Here is a 17,420-nt window from a genome sequence, read left to right as displayed (position 1 = left end):
CCTCAGGAACTTGAAGAGGGGAAAGGAAACCGGCGGGGGAGGTAACACCACACTGGTTTATGGGCACAAATCCCCGCTTGGCAGAGGCCAGGCTGGGCCGGGGAGGGGGAGCACGAGTGCCCGCCGGCCCCCACCTCCGCACCCACGCCCCCACCTCCGCACCCACGCCCCCCGCCACCCACGCCGGGCCCGGCCGGGCCCCGCGCCGCCGCCGTAGGAACCGTCCTGCGGCGGAACGTTTGTGCCGCGGCCCGCGGGTCGGGGGACGGGTGCCGGGAGGGCCCGGGGCGGGGGAGCGATGGCGGCGGGGAGGCGGTGGGGGGAGCGGGGCTCTGCGGTGCTGGAGCTGCCCCGCACGCCGCGGTTGGTGTGCGTGGAGTACCCGGGGCTGGTGCGGGACGTCGGGGCCATGCTGCGGACGCTGGGAGGAGAGCAGGGGGTGTCGCGGGTGAGGGGGGCCGCGGGGGCTGGGGGTGGGCCGGGGAGGGGGCTGGAGGCGGGGGCGGGCCGGGGCCAGGCGGCACCTCGCTGTGGGCCGCCCTGTCCGGGCCGCTCGGGCCCAGCAGCCCCCCGCGGAGGCTCCACGCGTGTTTTCGGGGCGATGCCGCTCGCCTGGGCCGCTGCTGTCCGCCAGGGAGGAGACGGGCGGCGTGGGGCCGGATGGGAGCGGCTGCGCGTCCCCCTGGTGCGGTGCCGGTGTTGGCGGAGCAGGGGCTCATGTGAGGGGAAGGGGCTGGTGGCCGCTGGTGTGGGGGTGTGGGGCCGGGGGCTGTCGGCAGAGAGAGCGCGGGGGAGACGGGTGTGCGGGTGCGACGCGAAGGGAGACTGTGCCTGCCCTTGCTGACAGATCTATGCGGACCCTGCCAAAAGGCTGGAGCTGTATTTCCGCCCCAAGGACCCCTACTGCCATCCCGTATGTGCCAATCGCTTCCCCACCTCCACCGTGCTGCTCAAGGTGAAGAGGAGGACCAAGAAGAAGAAGCAGTTGGGCACGGAAGAGCAAATCCAGCCGGAAGTCCGGTTTGAAATGGAGATTCTTGGGAGCGTCACCACCGTTTACAAATTTCAAGGTAAGACTTGGATTTGTGTCCACGTGGCTTAACGGCGAGCGTGTGTGATGGGAGAGGGAAGGGTTTCCCTCTGAGAATTGAGGACTGGAAGGACAATCGCGTCTGCTGTTGTCACAGCCTCCTTGCTGTATAAGCCTTTGCGTAGCCTTATCAGACTCCTGCTCCTGAATGTTGAGCGTTGTGAGAAATATTGTTGTATTCACAATGAACTTCACCATGGTTTAACCGTTGTTTCTTACAGGAATGTCTGATTTCCAGTACCTGGCAATGCACTCTGGTCCCGATGGCAAGCCAACCTCCATGTATGACAAAGTCCTAATGCTCAAACCAGAGAAGGAAGAATTTTTCAATCGAGAATTACCTCTCTACATCCCGCCACCAATTTTCTCGCGTCTGGACACTCCCGTTGACTATTTTTATCGGCCAGATATACAACACCGGTGAGTGCCTTTTCTCATAATGTAGTAAATAGCTGTGTTGGTTCTGGAATGGAGAGGCAGCGAAACATTTTTGTGGTTTGGTATATACTTCTAACAGACAAGTCTTCAAGCTAAGATTTCCTTTTTTATCACTCGAAGATGCCTTCAATCCATTCTGACTTCAGTGTGGTTATAGGATCTGTGCTCTGGAAGCATCAGGGCAGCACTAAATACATCGTTCATGTATTTCACCTGTTAAAGCTGCTGCCCCCTTCTGTTTTATCCCTCTTGATGTGGCACAACAGAGGCAAAAGAGCTTGAGAAACTGCCTGGCAGCAGAACCTCAGCAAAAGTCCGCTTGAGGACTTGCCAATATTGGTGATCTGGTGAAGGCGGCTGCCTCCCCCAGCACGCCCCACGCAGCGTGGGGTGCAGCGAGCCTGGCTTTCTGCCTGCTTCCAGTGGGCTGGAGCCGAGGGGGGAGCGTGCAGGAGTCGATGCCATATGTTCCCGTGACGGCGCTCACCGGACCTGTTCCCTCCTGGCCCCCGGCTGGTTTTGCCAGAAGAACAATCTGTGAGATCTCCCACAAGAAACATCTTTCATTTTCTCACTGTAGTCCTTCATCAGCACTTAAAAAACCCCCGTTATCTTAGCTGCATTTCCATCTTGCCTTGTCCCCGCGCCCCACTGAGCTGCAGTAACTACAGTGGAGCAAATGCAGAGGGTGAAGCCTTTTGTGCTGCAAATGCATTTCATGCCAGTCGGTCGCCAGCTGCCTGGAGGTTTTCTGTCAGATAGTACAGGGGACCTCAGTCATTAAGGGTCCCCTTAATGACTTTGCAGGGTTTTTTTAATTTTAATGTTCTTTCCTCAGTGGTGTCACAAGAGTCTTTCACGGTACCGGTATGTGATTCCAAGATCCGTAGGCAGGTGGGGCCAAAGATAAACCAACCCAGTGCTCGCATGGCTGAGTCCCTTCTCTTCTCTTCCGAAGTGTGGAGCACAAAGTTCCGTTTTGGCATGTTCCCGTGAAGGCTCCGAGTCCGTGTGTGCCACAGGCAGGAAGCAAACCCGATCCTTTTCCTCTTTCTTAGGGAGGGGTACAACAATCCCCAGGTGTCTGGGGAGAACCTGATCGGCCTCAGCAGGGCCCGTCGCCCGCACAACGCTATCTTTGTGAACTTTGATGATGAAGAAATCCCAACGAAACCCCTGGATGCTGCCGTACAGACCTGGAAGAAAGTGTGCACCAATCCTGTGGATAAAAAGGTGGAGGAAGAGCTGAGGAAGGTGCGTGCCTTACTCCTGACTTGAGTGCTGTGCTGCAGCGTGCTGTGTAGGAAAAAACTGCATGCAGCCCTTTTCTCTGACTTCCCCCGAAAGTCTTGGTGATTGTAACTGACTGATACAGCAAGTATCGGTAGACGCCGCTGGCACTGCTGTCTTCGGTTCAATTATGCAAGTCAAGATTTGAATCTGTCTTTGCAGCCAGCTCACGTTAAGTTTCTTTTTGTGCCTCTAGTTCTTACATTACTGCTCTGATAGCTCATACTGAGGGCCAAAGGCCCCGATACGGAAGAAAGCCCGCTTGGAAAGCTGAACTGCCATTAGTAGCCCAGTTCCCCCTGTTTCCACGGTTGTTTCTGTATTATTTTAGCTCTTTGAAGTCCGTCCTGTGTGGTCTCGGAACGCAGTAAAAGCCAATATCAGCGTGCACCCGGACAAGCTGAAACTTCTGTTGCCGTATTTGGCCTATTACATGGTAAGTCTGTACATCTGCCCTCGTGCCTGTCGGAGGCTGCGAGGAGGCAGAGCAAGGGAGCATCAGGTGGGTGTTCCTGGTTCTTTACAGTTTCTGAGGTCCCACCACTAAGTACCGGAGCTTCACGTTATGTAAAGAGGAAGAGGGAAGGAAAGCCTTGCTTTTGAACAGAAGTTAAAACCATGGAGGATTCAGTAACTCTTTGCTCCATTGGTTTTAATTGGCTTTGCAGTTCAGTCAGACGCTCAAATTGAGTGTCCATCTGGCAACGATAGCAGAATTTTTCCCAACAAACACTTTGTGGTGACCTTGCCAGTTAGTTTGTGAAAGCACGCAAATATTTGGGCTTTGATGCATTGATTGCCCAAGTTTCAGCTTATGAATAGCGGTGTGGCAAGTGTGGAAGATGCTGGTAAAAGACAGAAAAAGACTTTTGGGGCAACGAGGGGAAATATGAGAATTTTCTAAGGAACGCTGCAACGCTGTGCTGTTTTTTTGTAACCATCTTCCCCCACGTGTGTTTGTGCAGTTAACAGGTCCTTGGAGAAGCTTATGGGTTAGGTTTGGGTATGACCCCAGAAAACACGCTGAAGCAAAGATTTATCAAGTGCTGGACTTCCGAATTCGCTGTGGAATGAAATACGGTAAAAGGGCCCAAACCACAGAGACGCCCTCTCTGCTTTCTGGTTAATCCTGGTAGTACTTTTCTTTTGGCTTGTTTTTCAGACTCTTTTGCCATAGTTCTGCTCTGATGAAGATGACACCTTTTGAGTCCGTTGCTTACAGTAGTTCTTCTGTAGACTCCTTTACTACTTTGTTTCATAGTATGCAATATTACGTCTTTCCTCATTTGGCACATTGCAAACGCAGCGGACTGCTGGCTGACTTTCCTCCTCCATGTGTTCCAAGCCCAAGTGGATGTAGCAGACCATCTTCCCTGTGGCGCAGGGGAGGCACTGAGCAGTAGATTCTGTTGCTTACCTCGTCGCTTTTCCTCAAGGACGTCGGCATCTTGTGCTGGACGCGAGGTCTCGGGCTTTGGGGCAGAGGGTTCCCATGCTCTGATTTTGCAGAGGGCGAGTGGAGGGAAAGGACTTTCTAGGTCATCCAGTAAGTCCGTGACAGAGCTGGCATCCAGTCGTTACCATCAGATCACATCTCCCTCTGTCCAGGTTAAAGGGGTGTGTTGATCTGATAGGTCTCCTCTCCCCGCCTTGCTAAAGGCAGCATATCCCAGAGACCACCCAGCCTTTCACGCAGCAGTCCAGCACCTCTGTTTCTGAGCTAGGGATACTCTGCAGGGTGCTTGCCCTCAGTTCACGATTGGTTTTCTTTTTTCACCTCTAGGTTACGCCCCCAATGATATGCCCGTGAAAGCAAAACGCAGCACGTATAACTACAGTCTGCCCATCACTGTCAAGAAGCCGGGTATGCTGTGCCAGCAGAAGGGCTGTCCGGCTCTTCTGCTTCTTTGTTTACCTGATCCGAGTCGCAGTAGGGAAGGGTCTTCCCGTGTTCCAGCTGAGCCAAAATTGGAGCTTTATTTCTGGTTGTGGTATGGTGCAGCTGTTAAAGCCAGTAGAAGAGTCTGCTGCTGGGAAGTGGTGTGAGAGGCCTGGATGCACGTCTGGCTGAGCCACAGGATCTGTTAGCAGACAGAAGGGAGTTCTGCGGGCAACGCTGGGAATTCAGCATTCAGTTCTGTTCAGTGATGGTGCAGAGTAAGGGGAGAGTTGTTCTCTTGTGTTTGTCAAGGGAGAGTAGAAAAGGTTAAAGTTACAAACAAACGCGCTGCGGAAAAAGCCGCCAAGCTCACCGTCTCTCCTGTGAGCGTCCAGTAAGATCTCTGAAGAATGAGCAGCGCGTGCTCAGCTGCTGGGTTGGTCTGGTTTGTGCTGACCAGCAAAGTTGAACCAACGTGGAGACGTGACAGTACAATGCCACGGAGTGAAAGATGTCCCTAATGAGGACTCTCTTTTTTTTTTTTTTTTTTTTTTTTGTCTTTCAGTAAGTCATACAGTCAGTGTACATGATCTGAAACAGGGGCTTGGTACGTGCGGTGCATCTGGTGCAAAAAAGCCTGCCTCCAGCAGGTATAAGCTGAAGGTAAGCATTACTCTCTTTTACCAGAATCTCGAAATAGCTTAGTGAAAAAGGGGTGTTTCCCGTTTTTTGCAGTCATTAGGGGGGCAGTTGTGAGTGAGTTGATGTCCTCAGGTTTACCTGGGCAGCTGCTGTCTGTACACGTCACTACAGAACTTGACCTGCTGTGCGCTGAATGTATTTCTTACATGCTGCAAGATGGGATTGGTACTCTCAGCCCTAGTCTTAGTTGTGGTGAGCATTGTGTTTCAGTTGATAACACTGGAACTCCTTTATGGGCAGTGAAGTGCAAAAAATCACCATGTGTTTATCAGGTCGTCCTGCAAAATCCAGCAGGGCAAAGTAACTATTTAAACGGGAGTCTTTTGTTCTTCCCTTTTTGCTAGAATGAAACCTATGATCCACTGTTAGGCAGCACCAGGCTGCAGACAGAGCTGCAGTTTGAAGAGGTGAAGCGCGTTCTCCGGCCGACTGTGCTGTTGTGACTACGGCTGCAGTGAAATTCTGCTGCATTCCTCATTCGGCTTTCTCTTTTGCCATATGCAGAGCTATGCCTTGGAACGGGTTTGTGTTGGAAGTGCCTTGTTCTTGAATCAGCCCATCGGAAGCACTTTTCAGTTATGCCAGAGTCGTCCTGCTACACCATAAAATGCACATGAATCCTTTCCTTCTTTCCTCCTCTTAGGAATCCATCTACATTTTCCGAGAAGGAGCCCTACCCCCTTATCGGCAGATGTTCTACCAGCTCTGTGACTTGAATGTGGAAAGGTATTGCACGCTGGCGGCCAAGTCTTCTGTGAGAGCTAGATTTCAAAGCCTAGTGTTCGTATCCAGTCCCTTCCCCTGTCTCTCCTTGACCCGAAAAAAAACTTAAGAGGTGTTTGGCTTCTGAATACAAATAGAACAGACTTTTCGCACATGAACTTCCTTTCCCATATGACGATTCCGTGAATAACCAGATACGCTAGTCCAACTCGGTGAAGGAAAATGGAAGTAAGGCATAGTCTGTCTCCTTCGGAGCCTACATCTGAACGCAGAAGGCTAACCTTTCCTTGCCTTTTGCTGCTTTTTAGCCTCCAGAAAATCATCCGTCGGAATGACGGCACAGAGTCAGAGTGCACGGAGCGGGACGGGTGGTGCCTTCCAAAGACTAGTGATGACCTGCGAGATGCCATGTCTCTGATGATAAAGCAGATAATCAGATCCACGAGACCCGGTAAGGATGCTTCTGACCATCAAAGTGTATTCCTACCTTCCTGCCTACTACTGCAGCGTATTACTGCCTTCCTGATGGTGTTAGACGTTGTGGGCTGAATAAGGATGTTGCAGTCAGCGCCAGGGCAGTAGCGTTCCTGTAGTTGCCTCGTCCTTTGTGCTACATCTGGTGTTCTTTGTGTTCTAGCTCATCACAGTGTGTGAGCTGAGGCTGTTGTCCTGCAGCGTGAACGTGGGTTGGGATCAGGAATGGCTGGGAGTAAAGGTTTTCTGTTTCATCTTCCCAGTACGATGGCCTTCAGGTTTTAAATGCCTTTGCCCAGTGATAATCAAGACCTTACTCTTACTGATGTGTCTGTGGGTGGCATTTGACTTTCTATTGATGTTATTAATTGAACAAGAAGTGAGGAAATCATTTTTGCGTGATACTGGGCCAGGGCGGTATCCCGGTGAATTAGGTCAGAACCAGCTAGGAGAGGAGGCACAGCACTGCGGATCAGCTGCTGTTCCGCTAGCATTCCTGGAGTGTGACAACAGATTGCTTTGGGCTTGGTCAGATTCTGTTAAGATGTGCAACATTAGCTGAGCCCCTCTGGCTTCTGCTTTCCTCTCACTTGTTTTAGGAACTCTACTGCAAATGCCTCAGGTTTCACTGAGAGAGGTATCACAGTGTTTGGCTTTCTTTCTTCCTTTCTTTCTTCCCATGGAAGCTCTTTTCTCAAGTACAACAAGCAGTGAAGGTGGCAAAGAGCAGCTGGCGTATGAGTCTGGAGAGGATGAGGATGACGAAGAGGAGGAGGAAGAGGACTTCAAGCCTTCTGATGGGAGTGAAAACGAAATGGAGACAGAAATTCTGGACTATGTGTGAACTCAGCGAGCAGTCTGGCTGCTGTTGGACAGAAGCGCCTCCGCTCTTGTTCCTTGAGCGCTGAGGGCTCAGCCGCCATGCCCGGGATGTGGGAAAGCAGAACTGCACTAAGATGCCGATGGCCTGTCTGCACCGGCTGCGGTGCCTGCTGGTGGGCGTCATTCTGGATGTTTGGGAGCCTCAGGCAAGCTCCAGAAACTCCCAGGAAAGAGCCCAGAATCCAAACCAGCTGGCAATACACCAGGAAAGAGGAGAAGTTACATTCCCAAACCTCTGCGTGTGTGGGAAGTGCACCTTGGCCGAGTTGGTGGCCATGTGGAAAACAGAAGAGGTGCCTGAGGAGGTGCTGGGGGAGCACTCCAGTGCTGCTGGAGTCCCTAAGGCAGGTGCCGCCCTTCTGCTTGTCTAAGGGGACGAAGCTACTGTGCCATGACTTCAGCATGGAGCCTCGCCGGCCGTCTTGGAAATAAAGCCAGCAGGAAAGCACGCTTTCCGGCAGTGAATAATTCCCTTCTGCGGGCTGTCGTGTATGTTGTCCTCACGAGCTAGTGCACTTCTCAATTCCGTTTTGACTTCCCCAGCAGTTAGCAAGGACGGAAGGAAGCAGGCAATGGGGCAGAGCTTCAGGTCCCCAGAGGTTGGCCACTCATTAGTGTGCCAGTGCTGGCTGGATTGTTACCACCCAGTCAGAGGAACTGAGGATCTGCTGGCATTTTCTAAGTCTTGTGCGTTCCCCAGTGGGTTACAAGTGCAAGGTTTCTCATTAGTGGCCAAGAATATGCTCTAATGCATGGTTTAGTATGATTTCAGCCTCCTGCACTTGTGCGAGGCTTCTCAAGGCTTCGGCGTTTTTTATGTTCTCTGGAGTTTTGTCAGACTGAGCTATTTCCTTAGGTTTCGCTTCTAGTGCACAAAAGAAGCATCTGCTGGGCTGTCATACAGTGACGTATAGTGGTGCTCCTGGATACGTATTTATGTATGTGTATATATACACAGAATCTGCATTTGGGGACTGGCTCCTCAGGTGTGCGGTCACCATGGCTCGCTGGGAGATCCTGTGCTTTGCCTTGTGCTCCTACCTCGGGGTAGCGTGGGCTGCAACCGTAAGTACGAAGGCATTTCTTATGGCTTTAAGACTTTATAAGGGGGCTGTGCATTGATCGGTCTGTCTGGGTGTACCTCCAGCCAGGGTAAGGTGTAGGTCCTGGCACCGTGGGAATCCAGAGGCATTAGGGGCTCTGCCACAGACTTACCCTTCTCAATGCAATGCAACAGGGAACTAAAAAAAAAGGGGGAGATGCAGTAGACATACCACTGCCAGGTAAGAATATGTGCTCAGGTATTAGCAGGCACCAAGAGTTAACGCTCTTAGGAATACTAGGAAAAACGCCTGAAGCCAAGCTTTCTATTAACAAGAGGCCCAAGGCCAAAGCAGCCAGAAATCACTCATGCAGAGTTCATCTGTTTCCCAGCCATTTTCAAAATTCCTCTGTCTAGGAAGACTACAGTGATTTGGATTTTTTAATTCTGCCTGAGCAGATAACAGCGTTACCAGCCCTGTCTGTATAATACGATCCTTTAATTTCCAAAAGCTCAGGCTTTAAAACTGATCTACATAGCCAAAGGCACAGAGAAATGCTGGATAGTGCAGCTGCAGCTTTAATACCCCCACTTAGCATCACCACACCATCCAAGTAATCTCCATTGATGGCTGTGAAATTATAGAATAGAAAATAAACATTCTGGCCCTGCTAGGAAATGAGCCCTTGAGCGCCAAAGGAACGATGCCTCAAACCAAGGCAGACCACTGTCTCTGCACCGTAAGGACCAACCATTGTATTTGTTCTTAAAGCCATTGCTTATATTGAAAGGAGTAAAACCAGTAAATTGGACATTGCATTTATGCAACTGGAAAATGCGCCAGTCCCAACAACTCCCAGGTTCAAATGAATAGGGTTCATTTGAAAATCAGGCACTGGTCCCTCAAAACAAAAAGCCCGTATCTTAATTCAAGCACAAAACAAAGCTCAACTCAGCAGAGTTAAACTAAGGTACGAATGACAAGCACAAGTGCTGCCTCCCCCACAGTCGGGTCCGCTCTTTTCCCCAGGAACATGCCAGCATTTTAGGGAAGGAGGACAGGAGAACCCCTGCCTTGGGGCAGAGACATTTGAGCATCAGTATTTTATTGCAAAGACTAATTACATTGCTGTGTACAAGTCACACCAGGCAGTGTGCTCCTTCATTGAAGTGGTACAAAATACATATAGTACAGCCAGTCCCTCCAGTGACACTGGGCTGCTGGGGGACACCGGTGGGAGGGGAGGGGGATGGTGGGGACCAGCATGGCCCCGCAGTGGGCAGGAGCTGGCAGGCACGAAGGAGAGGGAAGACCCTGGGGTGCCAGGCTCTGGGCAGGGTGGGAGGCAGGAGGCTGCCCCTGCGTCAGGGAGCCAGGGGCTCCCATCATGTGCAGTGATGGGCGATGCCACCCGAGGGGACACAGGGCTGGGAGAGCGCAGTGCCGGCCATGCTCGCACCCAAGCAGCCTCTTCCCCAGCTGGTGCCAGGAGCCCACAGCCCAGGTCCTGCCACCAGCCCCTGGAGCATGGCCCTGCAGCATTGCTGCATCCCCAGGCGCTGCTCAGGCCCCTCTCTTGGGGCTGCACCCGCCCAGCAGCACGGACAGAGAGGAAACAGGAAAGATGTGGTGAAAGGAAGTGCTTAAAAAAAAAAAAAAAAAAGATGGCTCCAGGAGCAAAAAAAGGTCCCCCTTCGGTTAGTGTTTTCCTACAGTGATTAAAATAAGCATCTCTGCCCCTGCTTGAGCGACTAGTGGTAGAGAAAGAAGGGAGGGGGTGGCTGGCAGGGTCTGCGGGGCTGCTGCTGCCAAACTCCCTCCCGGCAGCCTTAAATACCATGGTGGGGAGGTGGGGAGAGGAGAGGAACTGGGCTGCAGGGCAGGGGGAGGCTGGATTAGTAAAATGTACAAGTTCGTCTCTTCTATTTACAACCAATAAATATTGAAAAAAAAAAATCAGTAAACTTTTTGTTTTATACAAAAAAAGTCTCATTGCTGCTTCTTCCATGGTCAGTGTTTGCAGAAGTTCGGTTAAAGCCCAAGGTGAGTGGCACTTTCTGCAGGTCAGGCGGTAGCAGCCGGGGCACCCAGAACACCCCAAGCTCTCCGGCTCCTTGCCCGCCTGCACAGACCCAAGGTCTCTATTTACACAAGTTCGGACAGAAATTCACTTTCCTCCTCCGCCTCCTCGTTAGGCTGGCAGCGCTGGGGGCATGACCCAAAGCTTCCCCTGCCGTAGAAGAGACACTGGCATTTGATCTTTGGTGCAAGTTTGAACGTGGGCCGTGGAAGTCCAGCTGGAGGATGCGCTGGACTGGGGAGAGGAGCAAGACCATGCAGGCTTCCAGTCGTCAGGAGCACGAGGTGCCCGCTCCATCACAGCACGGACACAGCCTTCCTCCACAGGGCTCTGAGCACCAGCACGGGGCTGCATCCTCTCCAGCTCGCCTTCCCACCCGGGGCATCCATGGCTTCTCCCAAGGGAAGGGCAGGCAGAGACGTGTGGCGGTGGCAATGCCAGTTATCCCAGGGAGGAAGGACGTGGAGGTAAAACAACACCAGGAAAGCCGGGAAGGAAAGCACCCCACCCTGTGCGAGGCTTTGCAGCCCCGGGGTGACGGCTCATGCTCTGCTCCTTGCAAATGGCCCCTCTGCGAGTCACTGCTCCCCGGCTCGCTTGGACACAAGGCACCTACGGCAGAGGCGGGCTCCAGCTCTGGGCTGGCTGGCGGCTGGACTAGTGTCGCACCGTGGAAGGTTAAAAAAAAAAAAAAAAAAGAAAATAGAGATATCCCCCTCGCTGCCTTCCTGTGTAGAAAAAAAGACCTGATTGAAACGGGAGCTTGTGCAGAGAGAGGCGGAGGCCGACACCGGTTGCCAAAATGCCCCGGCTCTCGGTGCGGGAGGGGGATGCACGGCCGTCCCCCACGGGCGAGGGTCGCTCCTCTCGCCATGCCGGGCGGCACAAGCACTGGCCACAGCCGAGCTCGGAGCAGCCTGCCCCCAAGGCCCCGTCGGTGATGGGTGGCAGTGGGGCTGAGGCTAGAAGATGCCTTTGGCGATCTTCAGGCCTTTCTGCTTCATCCTGGGCAGGGTGGAGCTGGAGCCATGCTTGATCTTCACCCCCTTGGAGAAGCCCCGCTTCTTGAGCACAAAGTCGTAGTTGGCGGCAGAGTTCATGGCATAGAAGACGTTGGCGTTGTCGGGGATCTTCAGCTCTGGAAGTGACCAAGGATGGAGGTCAGGCAGGTACCCTTTCCCTGAAAGGGGCCCAGAGTGGGACTGGGAGTTGTCCCTGGGTGCTGGGACCCCTCTTGCTGTCACCTCCCAGCCCAGCTCCGACCTGGTGCTGCAGGGCTGCATGGCCGGCCAGGGATGCAGCCCCCCAGGAAAGCTCCCCACACCCCAGCACACACCTCTCTCCTCCGAGATGATCTGAACGAGCTCATAGTCTTCAGGCCGGTCCCCGTCCAAGTTGTGTTTGGCCATGGCTTTGCGAATAACGACCGGGGTCTTATCCTGGCTCGTCACCTGTGAGCACAGAGCGTTATTAAGCCGGGCGGTGCAAAACGCTGCAAAGCCTCCCACCACTGTCTCCTCCCAAAATGGGCCATGCCTGCATCCGAGCAGGGCAAGCCACCCCTCCCTGGCGTCACCACGGGTGCCCTGTACTAACCAGGATGCTCTTGTACATGTTGCCGTTGTCCACAGCCAGGCTGACGCGGATGATGCAGCAGTCGTCGACCTGCTGGTTGTAGAGGGGCAGCGAGAGGGAGGAGTAGCTGGAGATGCCGGAGACCGAGCGCTTGTGGGTGCGGGAGGCCGTCACCGGCGTGGAGGAGACAGAAGAGGACGAGGCACTGCTGGAGCCTGAGCCGATGCCCGATGTGTCCAGGGAGGAGAGGGAGGTGGATTCCCAGAACTGGAGGGCAGGGAGGAGAGGGGATGCGAAGGACACAGTGGTTTTAGCTTCTCCATCGGCCACAGACGGGGCGTACCAGCGCTGGGGGAGGGAGGCCAGAGGGATCTCACTGACCTGTGACAACGGGGGACCGACACAACTACAGCCGCCGGAGGTGCGACAGCCCTGCCACACTGCCGGAGCAGCGAAGGGCAGGGGCCTCCCTAGCCCCGGCAGGTCAGAAACAGCCCCCAGGACCCCCACCCACTACCCCCAGCCCCAGTGCCGGGGCAGACGTGGGGCAGTCCCCGCACGACGGCTACACCTGCCTCCGGAGGCCTGGACCCTGCGAGCTGCTCCGTACCTTCTTCTCCTGGCAGTCGGGGGACTCGGGGATGAAGCTGATGTTGATCTCTTCCACGTCGGAGCTGCTGGAGCCAGCGGAGGTGACACTCACGGAGTCAGTGGCATCCCCACTGCACAGGTACTGCCCGCACTTGAGCTGGTCGAAGGATTTCGAGTGGGAGCTGCCGCTGGCACAGGGCTCTGTGCTCGGTGGCTGTCGGCTGCCAGGAGAGATGCGGGGCAGGTGAGAATTAAGCAGAGCCAGGGTGCGTTTGGCTGGCAGGACAGCGGCCACCCCAGCCCGGTGCCCTGCAATCCCTGCAATCGCCCTCTGTTGGCCCCCGCCGCCACCTCGCACCCCACCGGGGACGAGCAGACTCACTCGCTCCATCGCTTGATGATGCCCGTGTTTTTCTTTGCCTTCAACGTGTTGCTGGCTGACTCCGACAGTGGCTCGATCTCACACGACAGCCCGTAGCTGGGAGGGGAGAGATGAGGGTTTGAGCTCTCTGTGCTGCCATGGCCACGGTGAGCACCGTGCCGGCAGGGCAAGCAAGGCAGAGCCGGGAGTGGAGCTCAGGGCAGCTGCTGCTTAGCAGCTGGATCCGAGCGGGGGGACCTCCCGATCCACCACTGGCAGCACGGCCCCGGACCCCGCTCATGCTCACCTCTCAGCCTCGCTGAGTCGCTCCAGGCTGTGGAACCAGTCCACGAACTGGTCCTCCTGTGTGAAGCTGTAGTTGTTGCAGGCCGACTGAAGCAGCTTGATCTGGGCAATGACTTCAAACTCCTGGAGCAAATGGAGGCCGTGAGACCAGATCTGTTTGCCAGCCCCAGCCTCCTCCACAAATGGCCCAGGCCCCCACACAGAGACAGATACAAAGGATCAGAATCCCCCTCCCCATAAATGAAGAACACGACAGCAAAAAACAGAGAGGGATCAACCCCAAAGTGACTGGCACAGCCTGGGCTTGCACCAAGTCAACCTCCTCCCTCCACCCTGCTGTGCTGCTGCCAGGGCAAAGCTCTCACCTTCCTTCTCTTCTCAAAGTTGATCAGCCCGCCCTGGAAAAAAAGGAGCTGAATGTCAGTGTGGAGCAGGCAGAAAAAAATTGCTCCCATCCCTCCCTGTCCCCGGCTCGCTGCCACTGCAGAGCGGGCATCCCTGCCGAGGGGCAGCGCGAGCGCGGCCCATTTCCATGGGCTGACAGAGGTGGATGCACAGGGTGCAGCATCGGATATAGGATGCACAGGGTGTAGTGTCCAATATAAGACGCGTGGGGGACCAGCCCTCCATCTATCAGCCCAGGCTTTGGGGCGGCTGTGCGGAGGAAGGAGAGGAAGGGGAGGATAGAGATGGAGGTACATACGTCCAGGAAATCCTTCATGGCAGTGTCGAGCATCACCAGGTCTGTGAGGAAGGTGCCAAGGTAGGGAATGGTGCCCTGCATCACGCCCTGCGGGGACAGCAAGGGACAGCAGGGTCAGCGGAGAGCTGGGACCAGCCCAGGCAGCCACTGGGGAAGGGGCATGGGGGTGGCCGTGCCAGACTCACCATCTCTCGCTGCTGCTGCTGCCGCTTCTGAGCCCTCTTTGGGTTGATCTCCAAGGTGGCAAATTTGGATGTGCCCTCCTGGATGGTGGTGAGAGGTGGGGTTCAGTGCGGGTGGGAAACTGTGCTAACGGATGAGCTAAAATTCACCCCTGCTTTTACTGGCGCAACTTCCCTTGTAGAGGGAAAGAGAGATGAGGGCAAGAGGAGGAAATCACAGCTGAGGATTTTCATGGCTCACAGGGAGGAGAAGCTTAGTGAATAGGAACTGCTGCTCCCATTTCCAGCTCTGTATAAATAGCTCTTCAATGGGATGTTTTGTTCCCTTTTGCATTTTGTGTCCTCTCAGCCCTCAAACTGGAGCTAGGCTGGGAAGCTGCAGAGAGGCTCCATGGGGAAGAAGGACATTTTTGCTGCAGCCTTTCACAAACCCTAAAACCCCACCTGGAATCAAGATGACTTTGCACAGGGCTGTTAAAATGCAGCTGCCTCTGGGGAGAAGCAGTCACCTGGTGCACTGGATCCTATCCCACAGCTTATCTCTGCTTGCTGAATTGCTCTGCAAGCTTCAGGCAATGACGACTTTTGGGTGGAGAAGCAGAAAGCCCAGCCTGGTCCAAAACCCCTGCCTGCTCCTCAGACTCAGCAGGCCCTGCCCGCACCCACGCCTCAAACCCCAGCAGCGCTGCCAGGGCTTTAGCCTGGTGGCTGGAACAACATGGAAACTTCTGCCAGCATCAGCCCGAGCTCCCTGCCAGAGACAGGGTGACGTGGGTGCCGCTTCCCATACCTTGATGAGAAGCTCCCGACTCAGCGAGTGGTTGTTCTCGTCAGAGAAGATCTCAGAGAGCTCATGGAAAGTGCGGAAGCTCTCCCTGCGTGGAGAAACACAGGGGGAAGTCAGCAATGGTGCCACCCTGGGGTCTCCTCCTTGGGCTCTCTTCTGCTCACCCAAGGGACCCCTGCAATGCTCACAGGTCTAGCAGGGCCTTGCTGTTTGGGGTCTATTCCAGGGTGTTTTGCATGGAAAGGAGGAGGAGGTGATAGTACTTTTATTGCCTCACCCTCCTTAGGTCCCTGACACCTTACGCTGGTCCCTGGGTTTTGGGCACACTCCAAGAGGCAATGCTGGAGCTGAGATGATCCCATCCACACATTCAAGGGCCACAGCCACAGCACAACCTTCCCCTTGAAACCTCCCCATGGCTGCAGGAGCCCAGCAGGCGCTGCTTACCGTAGGACCTCATCCCAGGTCTTCTTCAGCCGGTGAACAGCGTTGCACTGCAGAGCTGAGAGGATGGCTCGGAGGGAGGAGAAGTTCTTCAGGATGCGGCACTCCTGGGGGCACACAAGGAGATGTCAGGACTCAGCGTTAAAGAACGCCCAGGGATCTGCTGGGATTCGCACACCACAAAACCTCAGCCCTTGGGCCAAGGTGGGAGGTGAGCGGGATGGCAAGCTGTCCTACCCGCGCCACTTCGATCCACCGCTCCACCACTTTAGCCCTCTGCTGCGGCTTCAGGGACCGGTCTCCGAGACACGTGGCAATGACACAGTTGGCCACGCTATTGAACTGCGAGACCGTGGCACGGATGGTAGGCGCCAGGTGCTCTTTGCCTTTCTTGTCTCGCTGGGACCAGATGCAGCCCAGGCAGTGGTAAGGCACCACTTTCTTAAACAGCTCCTGGAAGATTAAAGGGATGGAGACGGGTCTCTTTGGGGTCCCTGGGAAGGGAACAGGCCAGGGGGAAAAAGTGGAAGGGAAGAGACAGGCCTCTGCCCAGAGCAGCAGGTAGCAGACGGGCAGAGCACCATCAACACGGCTGTCAAATGAATACTCACAGCATCCATCAGCGTGAACTGTTCTGCCACCATCTCTGGGGAGAAGGAGAGGAAATCCGGCTTCCCATCCCCAACCCCATTCTCCTCCACCAGCTGGAAGGTGCAGCTGCCATGGTCCACAGCTGCGAGAGACGGTGTGAAGCTGAGCACCGCAGCACTGCCGCAAGCCGGGGCCCACGCCGACCCACGCCAGCCCCCTGCAGACACCCACAATCCCACCTCCCAGGCTCTTAATTCCCATCTGGCTTCACGCCTCGAGAAACGAGGCTCAGATAAAAGGATAGTCATTTTAAACCTGGACACAAGTGTCTGCAGAGGATTAAAGGCAGATTAGCTAATCCACTTAGAAATCCCACTTCTGGTGCAGTTGGATTAGCTTCCTGGTGTACCTCCATGTAAACGCAGGCAGGGTTTATGGGAATTCAGCCACGTGACAAGACCCAAGGTTTTGAGGACCCTCAAGGCCAACCAGTAGCACTCTCTCCACCTGCAGCCCCAAATGGCCCCCCACAAGCGGGGAAAGGACCCCACCTTCTGCCTCGGACTCGCTCTGCTCTTGCTGCTGGAACTGGGCCAGCAGGATGCGGGCTCGGCGCTCCAGGTCCGAGCCGGGGATGTTGTGGCACACGTAGGAGATGAGCTGCTTGAGGCAGGCGAAGTCTGGGGGCTTGCGGAAATCCTCTGAGTACTGGTCCAGCCAGGCACCCAGGATGGAGGAGATGGTGCTGCGGGGAGGGGGGAAAACACAGGCAAGCCTGCATGAGAATCGGGTGCCAGGAGAAACCTGTGTGCACCCCCATGAGCCCCAGGCACCAGGAGCACCCCTGGGACTCCACATGCCTTTGTATGAGAACCAAAGAGCTATCACCGGAGCCACCCATCTTGTTCACCCACAGCGCAGTCAGACTTACTTCTTCAGCTCCATCCTCTCGTCCACAGCATGCCTGGCATGGTCCCCATTCGCCTGCACATGGAGTTTGCCATACCTGGTGGGGCACAGCGAGCAGGCAGTGAGCATCCTGGACTCAGCTGTGTCTCGGCGCTGCCTCTTCTCCCTCCACATCACCCCCAGCTCTGCCAGGGGGTCGGGAGGAACCTCTCATACACTGTCCTGCTCCCCCCAGTCTGCCACGGCCTCCGCGTTATGGGAAGAGGGAAGCAGCCAGCACTGGCCACCTCGCAGCAGGGTACCAGCTGGAAGGGCTCCAGCTCACTGGGAAGTTGTGTCCTCCCTGTCCTGCCCCAAAACCTGCATGCTG

At 55.0% G+C, this 17,420-nt stretch overlaps 2 protein-coding genes across 14 annotated transcripts in view; one reads left to right on the top strand and one right to left on the bottom strand.

Annotated features, from left to right (window-relative positions):
* Position 1: 1 nt before the first annotated feature.
* On the top strand, positions 2-7,925 carry GTF3C5 (general transcription factor IIIC subunit 5). 10 transcript variants are annotated; one of them, XM_072883395.1, is made up of 11 exons: positions 2-41; positions 871-1,070; positions 1,312-1,510; positions 2,587-2,782; positions 3,150-3,254; positions 3,784-3,898; positions 4,602-4,682; positions 5,263-5,360; positions 6,043-6,125; positions 6,431-6,573; positions 7,283-7,925. In XM_072883395.1, exons 2-11 carry the CDS (start codon positions 1,028-1,030, stop codon positions 7,438-7,440), a joined length of 1,221 nt encoding a protein of 406 aa, XP_072739496.1. In that variant the 5' UTR covers positions 2-41; positions 871-1,027; the 3' UTR covers positions 7,441-7,925. The 10 variants fall into 10 exon arrangements, with proteins under 10 accessions (XP_072739496.1, XP_072739486.1, XP_072739495.1 ...); XM_072883385.1 differs by lacking the exon at positions 2-41 and adding an exon at positions 299-448 and having other exon boundaries at positions 848-1,070; XM_072883394.1 differs by lacking the exon at positions 2-41 and adding an exon at positions 310-363 and having other exon boundaries at positions 896-1,070.
* A 1,671-nt stretch (positions 7,926-9,596) lies between these two features.
* Positions 9,597-17,420, bottom strand: part of RALGDS (ral guanine nucleotide dissociation stimulator) — a 63,134-nt gene continuing 55,310 nt past the window's right edge. For 2 of the 4 annotated variants that reach the window (XM_072883376.1, XM_072883377.1), the window contains exons 4-18: positions 17,073-17,147; positions 16,693-16,886; positions 16,162-16,283; positions 15,788-16,003; positions 15,554-15,657; positions 15,110-15,194; positions 14,323-14,400; positions 14,138-14,224; positions 13,800-13,832; positions 13,436-13,557; positions 13,150-13,245; positions 12,787-12,988; positions 12,198-12,557; positions 11,938-12,052; positions 9,597-11,739 (exon numbers count right to left, since the gene is read on the bottom strand). In XM_072883376.1, the coding sequence (XP_072739477.1) occupies positions 11,564-11,739; positions 11,938-12,052; positions 12,198-12,557; positions 12,787-12,988; positions 13,150-13,245; positions 13,436-13,557; positions 13,800-13,832; positions 14,138-14,224; positions 14,323-14,400; positions 15,110-15,194; positions 15,554-15,657; positions 15,788-16,003; positions 16,162-16,283; positions 16,693-16,886; positions 17,073-17,147 (2,065 nt within the window). In that variant the 3' untranslated portion in view covers positions 9,597-11,563. The remainder of the gene's footprint in view (positions 11,740-11,937; positions 12,053-12,197; positions 12,558-12,786; positions 12,989-13,149; positions 13,246-13,435; positions 13,558-13,799; positions 13,833-14,137; positions 14,225-14,322; positions 14,401-15,109; positions 15,195-15,553; positions 15,658-15,787; positions 16,004-16,161; positions 16,284-16,692; positions 16,887-17,072; positions 17,148-17,420) is intronic. The other 2 variants (XM_072883374.1, XM_072883375.1) reach the window with 2 other exon arrangements.

Source organism: Ciconia boyciana, chromosome 18, assembly GCF_034638445.1.
Source record: "Ciconia boyciana chromosome 18, ASM3463844v1, whole genome shotgun sequence".
Lineage (NCBI taxonomy): Eukaryota > Metazoa > Chordata > Aves > Ciconiiformes > Ciconiidae > Ciconia > Ciconia boyciana.
The sequence above is the reverse complement of the archived record's forward strand: the minus strand, read 5'-3'. Positions and strand labels throughout refer to the sequence as shown.